The sequence below is a fragment of the Camelina sativa genome, chromosome 6, assembly GCF_000633955.1.
Source record: "Camelina sativa cultivar DH55 chromosome 6, Cs, whole genome shotgun sequence".
Classification (NCBI taxonomy): Eukaryota; Viridiplantae; Streptophyta; class Magnoliopsida; order Brassicales; family Brassicaceae; genus Camelina; species Camelina sativa.
In genome coordinates this window covers 19,332,171-19,343,014 of record NC_025690.1, presented here as the reverse complement: position 1 = coordinate 19,343,014, position 10,844 = coordinate 19,332,171, and the positions used below count along the sequence as shown (strand labels likewise).

Below are 10,844 nucleotides of genomic sequence, written 5' to 3'. Positions count from 1 at the left end.
CGAGCCGAGGTTGTTTGTTACATAAAATGCTCGACCTTATATTTTTATATCTAAGATAAAATAACATATACATTAACGTTACAGAGAAAGAAAAAAGATATATCTATATAATCCTATTATTATATGCCAGCTTTATTGGAGAAAATATAGTAATAAATATCTGTGTCAGACCTAAAAGTAAATGTAGTGGTCAGAAACATAAATCTGTAGGGGAAAAAAACAGGGCTAGAAACAAACATGGGACTTTGTCAATTGTCACTGACTCACTGGTTCATTTTTTTTTGACAGAAAACAAATAGTAACGTTTTTTACTTATATCACACATTTTCACACTTTGAGAATATCTTAAAACGATTAATCAATCATACAATTTTGGATTTTTTTTTTCCCTTTTTCTTTGTCAATACAATTTGGATTATCCGGGGTGATTTTTTCAACGTCAAAATTTTTTCACACGACAAAAATACATACAATGAAACGACACCGTTTTTGAGTTTCCTAGTAACTTTGAGAGAGGAAGGGTTCTTCGTCGTCGGGAAACGATTCCCAGAAGCCGTCGATTTTGTGGTTCACGTCGAGCAAGAGATCAGGAAGATCGGAGAACGCGTCGTCAGATATCGCAGTCATACCCGGAGATGACGTTTCGGTGACAGTGGGAGACGGCGACGGTGAAGACGTCTCTACTTCCATGTCAATGGCTACCGCGGCTGCAGCTGCTGCGGCTGCGGCTTGGATGTCTTTAGGGTCAGCACTAGCTGGTCTAGGTAGTTGGTAAGCGAGCTCCGGGAAGTTGAGATGGGCAGAACCGCCTTTGATGGCTAAAGCAGCAACGTCGTGAGCACGCGCCGCCATCTCCGCCGTGGAGAAAGTGCCGAGCCAGATTCTTGATTTCTTCTTTGGCTCNGGGGGGGGGGGGGGGGGGGGGGGGGAAACAGGGCTAGAAACAAACATGGGACTTTGTCAATTGTCACTGACTCACTGAACGTTCATATATACTATATTTTTTTTTCGACAGAAAAACAAATAGTAACGTTTTTTACTTATATCACACATTTTCACACTTTGAAGAATATCTTAAAACGATTAATCAATCATACAATTTTGGATTTTTTTTTTTTCCTTTTTCTTTGTCAATACAATTTGGATTATCCGGGTGATATTTTCAACGTCAAAATTTTTTTCACACGGCAAAAATACATACAATGAAACGACACCGTTTTTGAGTTTCCTAGTAACTTTGAGAGAGGAAGGGTTCTTCGTCGTCGGGAAAAGATTCCCAGAAGCCGTCGATTTTGTGGTTCACGTCGAGCAAGAGATCAGGAAGATCGGAGAACGCGTCGTCAGATATCGCAGTCGTACCCGGAGATGACGTTTCGGTGACAGTGGGAGACGGAGACGGTGAAGACGTCTCTACTTCCATGTCAATGGCTACTGCGGCTGCAGCTGCTGCGGCGGCGGCTTGGATGTCTTTAGGGTCGGCACTAGCTGGTCTAGGGAGGTGGTAAGCGAGCTCTGGGAAGTTGAGATGAGCAGAACCGCCTTTGATGGCTAAAGCAGCAACGTCGTGAGCACGCGCCGCCATCTCCGCCGTGGAGAAAGTGCCGAGCCAGATTCTTGATTTCTTCTTTGGCTCTCTGATTTCAGAAACCCATTTCCCCCATTGTCTCATTCTGACACCTCGAAACGTTGGATGCTTTGAAACAACAACTTTTTCATCATCTTTGACTGATCTTTTCTTTTTTGGATAATTTTTCACTCTTCTCTCCGTCTTCTGCGCCGGTGAATCTTGAAATCTCCGGCAGTCGTCGTCACGTTCCATTTTCTTGGAATTTGTATAGAGGAAGACTTTGATTTGGTGGGAAGATTTTGAGAGAGAGAGAAAAAAAAAGAAAATATAAATTTGGTTTCTGTGTGTGTGTGTTTGGGTTTTTAGTGTGAAGAGTTAGAAAAGAGGATTGAGGAAGGAAGAGGTCGGTGTGTTGTTATTATATACATCCAAAAATTAGAATGCGGACTTTCTTTTGTATGCTATACCTAAAATATATGTGTTAGTATTTAATACGTACCATACCATATATAGCCCATATGGGTTTCCAATGTTTGTATTGTACTCTCTCTCGGTCTCGGTTCGCCAAAAAGAAAATGATAAAAAATAATCGTATCTCTTTCTCGTATATAAAGTTTATAATATCATATGCGTGGAGATATTTTAATATAGGTGGTAGAACCCAATTGGTCACACGTAACGGTAAAAACAATAGACAACAATACGAAAGAGAGACGATAAAAAAGGATGATCATACGGAGAGAATACATAAAAAAATCATATGGTAAAACTACCATGAAATGAAATTTAATTTATTAAATTCGATGCGTGCACTGGGTACAAGTTTTATGTATTTAGACAGATCATATATACACAATCTTTCTTTAAATGTGGAGAAATCAATGTGTATAACCATCTTCATTAAAAAAAATTGTATAGCATACTGATACAAATCAAGATAAATCCTAGCATTAGAAGTTAATTACACTGAGAAGGGTGAATTCAGCCATCATTTTTTGGTGATTCCATTACCCTCACAGCTCGGCGTTTTACATTTATTGGGCACCACCAAATTAATGGATTTAAAAGAAGAAAACCCATTTATCCTCGTTTTATGAGTCTAATTGACTCGCTCAATATTAATTACAAAGCATCCATATCCATATTTGGGGTAAACCTTTATTCGATTTTGTCGAGTTTCTACAGTCGAGTCGTTCTTTTATACATACACTGATGGTGTTGACTATAGTATAATAGTGAATACATAGCTTAAGTATTACTGAAGTGTTCTCTTTTAGCTACCTACTTTTTATCTAGTGAATGAAGGAGGGTTTCCACTGATGCACACAACGAGAAAATAAAATAAAAATAAAGAGCATCGAAAACGATTAGAGTTTCAAAAAGTAGATTTACCTATCACGGATCTGTTGGTAAGCAAAGAAGGCAAATAAAAGCCAAAAATATGTTTGTGTTGATTCGCAAATGATAAAAAGGTCGCCATTTGGATAAATCTTACTGAAGCTGTTGTACGTATCTAGTATATACAGAAAAGGAGTATAGTAAGTTAGGTCTACAAATGTACTATTAAGAATTGAAAAAATTGTGTTATTAAGAAGTGAACAATTTGAATACAACATTGATCATATAGACGCACATGTAAGAAACCGCATTAGTACACGTTGGTACAAGCTTAAGGTACATACAAAATAACAATCAAAGACAGTTGACGTCTTGACGATGTTACAAAGACAAATCTCATAGGTTCGTACATACATATAGAAGCATACATGTGTAAATATGCATGCGTATACCGAAAGAGTCAGTCAAACTTGGTTTTCGTCTTTAATTACGTCTCTTGGGTTAAACAAGATTAAAGACATAAGCTGTCAAAACTAATTTAACGAGGGTGTCTTAACTACTTTCACTACTACTAACCAACTAACAAATTTTTAAATACGATTGTTGTAGTATTATTAGAATTGTTTTTTTTTCAATGTTGGAGGATTTAGATATATAGAATAGAAGACAACAGTTGGCTATTGAAATAGTACAACCACAAATTATATATGCGATATGATGATAAATACATATATTCAACTAACTAATTCGGTTATTTAATTGCTCAATTAATAACTAAAAACGCTACGCAACTTTATGGATCGAAAAATGCCAATTGATTAGCAAGGCAAAAGGCAACACATAAACTTCATTACTATGATCGTTAAATCAGATATGCGATGAGCCTTTATACTTGAAGAGACAACTTAACATACCACGAGTTTCTGATATCCAAAGATTTATTTCATTTGTCAAACTTAGTCGTAGTAATTGTTAACAAAGGTGAATTAAACATATGAAATGATCAAAATAATGTTGTCCTTTTTTAGGCGCACAAAGGAGTTAGAGTTTGGCAGAGCGGAAGTCTTGCTTAATCAACGGTCGGATGTATTCACGGTAGCCATCAGGAACCACCGAATCATTGAGTGGATCCTTCAGTGCTTCCTCAAACAGCTTTGAGTAAACGTTTCCGTCGTAGCGTCCCAGCACAGAGCCTAGATAGTGGTCCGTGTAGTCAAAGGCATCCACTAAGGCTACTGCGTTTGGTCGCAGCTGGGAGTAGAGTGACCGAAGCTGGTCGTTCGCGAGTGCAGCTTGTTCGGGAGTAACAGACTTTGTTCTGAGGAAATCACCAAGGTGTTTGTGAAGAAGATAGAGTGCGTAGATGTAGCACAAGTTCTTGAGTTGTTTCTTCACTCCTTTTCCTTCAATCTTTCCCTCTACTTTGGCTATAAACCTGTGAATGTTCAAGTACAAATATAAATTTTAGTCCGTTTTGATAAGTTTGTAAAATTTGGTGAGAGAAGCTTATTTACTTAGAGACGACAATCAACTGGCAATGAGCAATAGCAGCCTCAACAAGATCAGCCAAGAGTTCTGAGAATCCTTGTTCTTGATTCTCAAACATGCTTAGATTGTTAGCACATGTAACAACCATTCTCAAAGCCCTTGCTTCAAAAGCTTCCATCACCATATCAGGGTTTAACCAATCTTTAGCTGCATGTTCAGCAAAAATTTAATTCAGAAACAAATCAAGATTAAGAATATATATAATTTTTATGGTAATATCCTTGAAAAAATCACCTTTTTGAACACCGGAACTGCATTGCAAAAGGTGTTTTGCTCTGCCCATATAAGCAGTTGTCCCTGAAGGAACCTTTCCAGAACTGTCTTCATCAGAAACTGTCTTCATCAGAAATCTAGCAACCTGAAGACTCATTGAAACATAACAAATATTAGTACAATGTAATATGCCAATATAAATAGTTAGGGTTTTGAAATGACTCAAGTGTTATTCTAGAAGACCACCTGTAATTGCAACACAACATTGTCTCCTTCGTATGTGCAAGCAGGAACATATACAACAAACAACTCAGGAAGGCCACTACACCACAAATATCCATGTCCACCACATAACTTACGACATTCTTCAATACCATCCTTTAACCAACCAAAAAAAAAACCCAAGTTAGCTGATCATTTGTAACTTATTTTAATAAGTTTAGCTTGGAAATGAAATCAGCATACTGAGGTGGCTGAGGTAGTCATTGACTTTAATCCTGCAGTGCATGCATGAGCTTCAGGCAATGTTGCAAAATCACTGGCCTCTAGTCTTTGTGTTACATCAGTGTAGAGCCATTTCAGCCACTCCCCTACAAACCGAAATGCATATGCATATGCTAGCAGAGGAAACAATCTGTTCTGCTGAGTTTTATAATCAATCACCTGCCATTTATAACAAAATCAATAAGTAGTTTCTTTAACTCTAGTTAAGAATCCAAATACATTTTTGCACCATGGTTATTATGTATATAGTGAGATTTATAGAGGGTACCTGTGTTTCAATTCCACCGTTCTGTGAACCAAACTGCCTTCGAACTGCACTGTACCTAGTAGCAATGCAGACAGCCCAAGCCAGCGCAGTGGAAGCATTTGACACAATAAACTGTCTTACATACACCATAGTACCATACACCAATTGCCTTGGAACATCTGATGCTACATATTTTCCTTCTCTTGTAACTTTTGACAGTCTATATATAAGAAGAAAAATGCATAACCATTTATTTAGGGATATATAGGTGAAATGCTTATCCACATGAGGCCAAAGAGAGAGGGTGGACCTCATGAACATTTGATCTCTAGGAATGCGAAAATGATCAAACATAAGAAAACCATTGTCCATTGAGTTATATGCCCGTTTCCAAACTTCATTCCAATATCACCGATGGTTATACCCGGAAGAGGAGTATGATCATCCAAACTTCTTAGTTGCACAATGAATCCTGAAAAGGAGAAAGACTAGTCAATCAATACTGATGACTGAAAAAAAAAAGAGCAATAATTAAATCGTCTTGGTGCTTACCATGAACACCATGGTCTTTGCCATTCGTTATGAGACGAGCATAAACCACAACATGAGTAGAAACTTTTCCTAAGCCACCAAGCCACCACTATATTACCAAACAAAACAAAACTAAGACACAAAACATAAAAATCTCAAAGATCAAACACATATACTTGTTCTTCTCTCACTTTGGATGATGTCTGAGTTGGACTGTGAATGATAAACTGATCGGTCTTTGGATCAAAAGTGACGGTTGTCTCAAGGCCTTGAACGTTAGAGCCATGACCAAGCTCAGTTTGAGCATAACATCCAATTATATGCATCTTATTAGCTAAAGACAACCACTTTTTGTGTTGTTCCTCTGTGCCTTGTCCTTTAATAGCAGGCACAAACATTCCCTATATATCAACCCCAACCAAAACCCATTCAACATCAATATTCTAAGAAGGCCATGTTCTTTTCATCATTTAGCATTTCCATCTAAATGATCTATTTAAATGATACATCTAAATAATTCATTTCAATGGCAAATGATCCAACAAACAAGATAAAAAAATAGTTCATTTGGATGGTCAATCGATAATTCTCCTGTTATTTTTTTATGAACCATCTTCATCCAAATGGTCCAACTATAATCATCCAAATGAGTTTAAAACCCATTCAGATGATCTATGTGAATAATTCTGGATGATGCTCTTTTTTTTTACAAAAACGAACAACACCTGAATGATTCATTCAGATGGTCCATCCAAATGAATAAACGAACAAGGCCAAAATCACAAAAGAAAATTTTGTGTGTATTATTACCCAATGGAGATCCATGAAGCCTGGTTGATCCATGAAAGACCTCAGTTTGATCGCTTCCTCATCAGAAAGACGAAGCTCGTTGATCATCTTCCAAGCGTGAACGCTTTTTCTCAACGTGTTCTTGAACAACTCTTTCCTATTCATTACAGCTCTGTTGCTTTTCTCAAAGACCTTAAAAGAAAGATGCAAAAAATTCACACCGGGAGTTAAAAAACAGAGAAAATTATGAAGGAAGGTAGGTAGAGAGAAGAAGGTCACTCACCGGATCAGCGGCGACGAGGCGGGAAACACGATTTGAAACATCGAAAGAGTGGCGGGAACCGGCCCAGACGAGCTTCATATCGTCGACGTGGAACTCTGCTTTGTTCCTCTCGTCGGCGAGGTGATCAACTCCTCCATCCATTGTTATCTCTCTGTTGTCACTTGTCAGATTCAAAAGAGAGAAGCCAATGTTTGTTTTTTGTTTTCTTTAAGACACAAGTAGAAAAGCTGCACTAGTTACGGCGATTCAATAGGAGAGAATCGGTTAGAGAGAAAGAAAAAAATTAAGGAAAGAGAGGATTTTTTTCTATCTTTAGTATTTATTGTAGTAGAAACAGAGGAGGAGAGATAATACAAAGTGNTACTTTGGCTATAAACCTGTGAATGTTCAAGTACAAATATAAATTTTAGTCCGTTTTGATAAGTTTGTAAAATTTGGTGAGAGAAGCTTATTTACTTAGAGACGACAATCAACTGGCAATGAGCAATAGCAGCCTCAACAAGATCAGCCAAGAGTTCTGAGAATCCTTGTTCTTGATTCTCAAACATGCTTAGATTGTTAGCACATGTAACAACCATTCTCAAAGCCCTTGCTTCAAAAGCTTCCATCACCATATCAGGGTTTAACCAATCTTTAGCTGCATGTTCAGCAAAAATTTAATTCAGAAACAAATCAAGATTAAGAATATATATAATTTTTATGGTAATATCCTTGAAAAAATCACCTTTTTGAACACCGGAACTGCATTGCAAAAGGTGTTTTGCTCTGCCCATATAAGCAGTTGTCCCTGAAGGAACCTTTCCAGAACTGTCTTCATCAGAAACTGTCTTCATCAGAAATCTAGCAACCTGAAGACTCATTGAAACATAACAAATATTAGTACAATGTAATATGCCAATATAAATAGTTAGGGTTTTGAAATGACTCAAGTGTTATTCTAGAAGACCACCTGTAATTGCAACACAACATTGTCTCCTTCGTATGTGCAAGCAGGAACATATACAACAAACAACTCAGGAAGGCCACTACACCACAAATATCCATGTCCACCACATAACTTACGACATTCTTCAATACCATCCTTTAACCAACCAAAAAAAAAACCCAAGTTAGCTGATCATTTGTAACTTATTTTAATAAGTTTAGCTTGGAAATGAAATCAGCATACTGAGGTGGCTGAGGTAGTCATTGACTTTAATCCTGCAGTGCATGCATGAGCTTCAGGCAATGTTGCAAAATCACTGGCCTCTAGTCTTTGTGTTACATCAGTGTAGAGCCATTTCAGCCACTCCCCTACAAACCGAAATGCATATGCATATGCTAGCAGAGGAAACAATCTGTTCTGCTGAGTTTTATAATCAATCACCTGCCATTTATAACAAAATCAATAAGTAGTTTCTTTAACTCTAGTTAAGAATCCAAATACATTTTTGCACCATGGTTATTATGTATATAGTGAGATTTATAGAGGGTACCTGTGTTTCAATTCCACCGTTCTGTGAACCAAACTGCCTTCGAACTGCACTGTACCTAGTAGCAATGCAGACAGCCCAAGCCAGCGCAGTGGAAGCATTTGACACAATAAACTGTCTTACATACACCATAGTACCATACACCAATTGCCTTGGAACATCTGATGCTACATATTTTCCTTCTCTTGTAACTTTTGACAGTCTATATATAAGAAGAAAAATGCATAACCATTTATTTAGGGATATATAGGTGAAATGCTTATCCACATGAGGCCAAAGAGAGAGGGTGGACCTCATGAACATTTGATCTCTAGGAATGCGAAAATGATCAAACATAAGAAAACCATTGTCCATTGAGTTATATGCCCGTTTCCAAACTTCATTCCAATATCACCGATGGTTATACCCGGAAGAGGAGTATGATCATCCAAACTTCTTAGTTGCACAATGAATCCTGAAAAGGAGAAAGACTAGTCAATCAATACTGATGACTGAAAAAAAAAAGAGCAATAATTAAATCGTCTTGGTGCTTACCATGAACACCATGGTCTTTGCCATTCGTTATGAGACGAGCATAAACCACAACATGAGTAGAAACTTTTCCTAAGCCACCAAGCCACCACTATATTACCAAACAAAACAAAACTAAGACACAAAACATAAAAATCTCAAAGATCAAACACATATACTTGTTCTTCTCTCACTTTGGATGATGTCTGAGTTGGACTGTGAATGATAAACTGATCGGTCTTTGGATCAAAAGTGACGGTTGTCTCAAGGCCTTGAACGTTAGAGCCATGACCAAGCTCAGTTTGAGCATAACATCCAATTATATGCATCTTATTAGCTAAAGACAACCACTTTTTGTGTTGTTCCTCTGTGCCTTGTCCTTTAATAGCAGGCACAAACATTCCCTATATATCAACCCCAACCAAAACCCATTCAACATCAATATTCTAAGAAGGCCATGTTCTTTTCATCATTTAGCATTTCCATCTAAATGATCTATTTAAATGATACATCTAAATAATTCATTTCAATGGCAAATGATCCAACAAACAAGATAAAAAAATAGTTCATTTGGATGGTCAATCGATAATTCTCCTGTTATTTTTTTATGAACCATCTTCATCCAAATGGTCCAACTATAATCATCCAAATGAGTTTAAAACCCATTCAGATGATCTATGTGAATAATTCTGGATGATGCTCTTTTTTTTTACAAAAACGAACAACACCTGAATGATTCATTCAGATGGTCCATCCAAATGAATAAACGAACAAGGCCAAAATCACAAAAGAAAATTTTGTGTGTATTATTACCCAATGGAGATCCATGAAGCCTGGTTGATCCATGAAAGACCTCAGTTTGATCGCTTCCTCATCAGAAAGACGAAGCTCGTTGATCATCTTCCAAGCGTGAACGCTTTTTCTCAACGTGTTCTTGAACAACTCTTTCCTATTCATTACAGCTCTGTTGCTTTTCTCAAAGACCTTAAAAGAAAGATGCAAAAAATTCACACCGGGAGTTAAAAAACAGAGAAAATTATGAAGGAAGGTAGGTAGAGAGAAGAAGGTCACTCACCGGATCAGCGGCGACGAGGCGGGAAACACGATTTGAAACATCGAAAGAGTGGCGGGAACCGGCCCAGACGAGCTTCATATCGTCGACGTGGAACTCTGCTTTGTTCCTCTCGTCGGCGAGGTGATCAACTCCTCCATCCATTGTTATCTCTCTGTTGTCACTTGTCAGATTCAAAAGAGAGAAGCCAATGTTTGTTTTTTGTTTTCTTTAAGACACAAGTAGAAAAGCTGCACTAGTTACGGCGATTCAATAGGAGAGAATCGGTTAGAGAGAAAGAAAAAAATTAAGGAAAGAGAGGATTTTTTTCTATCTTTAGTATTTATTGTAGTAGAAACAGAGGAGGAGAGATAATACAAAGTGATGTAATAAGTGATTAGGATTTAGGTCATCTACACATCATCATATTGTCATTATTTACCGACTTTACTACTCTCGTGCGCAGTTGATAATTAATTGCTCAACTACTTTTGAAGTTTTGAGTTTTTTATTCTTGTTAATTTGAAAATCACTAGAATATAAATACTTCATTTGTGGTAAAAAAAAAAAAAAATTCAACTCCATTATACATTGTTTAGTCGAGGGGTAATCTTTTTCCCTTAAAAAAGATGTACATTCATTTTTTTTTAGTTCTAAAGAATGTTAGGATCACAATGATTTAAGGTTTTTGCAAAAAGTTTCGGGTTAATTAGATTGCACTCATGACACTATAGTCTATAGGATTGAACGTTAAGTGTTAAGGTTTTTCGGACGAAGGTCAAGTAAAAGAT

At 37.2% G+C, this 10,844-nt stretch overlaps 3 protein-coding genes and 1 pseudogene across 3 annotated transcripts; all 4 read right to left on the bottom strand.

Moving 5' to 3' along the window:
- On the bottom strand, positions 294-951 carry LOC104699253 (ethylene-responsive transcription factor ERF038-like). The gene has a single exon (XM_010414585.2). The coding sequence runs from the start codon at positions 949-951 to the stop codon at positions 499-501; it is 453 nt and encodes a 150-aa protein (XP_010412887.1). The 3' UTR covers positions 294-498.
- On the bottom strand, positions 1,022-2,089 carry LOC104792338 (ethylene-responsive transcription factor ERF038). Its single transcript, XM_010518470.2, has one exon. The coding sequence runs from the start codon at positions 1,817-1,819 to the stop codon at positions 1,229-1,231; it is 591 nt and encodes a 196-aa protein (XP_010516772.1). The 5' UTR covers positions 1,820-2,089; the 3' UTR covers positions 1,022-1,228.
- Positions 3,833-7,324, bottom strand: LOC104792336 (putative peroxisomal acyl-coenzyme A oxidase 1.2). Its single transcript, XM_019246933.1, is given in 12 exon segments — positions 3,833-4,340; positions 4,420-4,600; positions 4,688-4,811; positions 4,913-5,044; positions 5,132-5,329; positions 5,439-5,637; positions 5,728-5,800; positions 5,803-5,889; positions 5,970-6,057; positions 6,140-6,349; positions 6,759-6,929; positions 7,021-7,324. Coding segments are annotated over 12 exon segments (1,998 nt in total). The 5' UTR covers positions 7,162-7,324; the 3' UTR covers positions 3,833-3,946.
- LOC104699252 lies at positions 7,340-10,388 on the bottom strand (annotated as a pseudogene).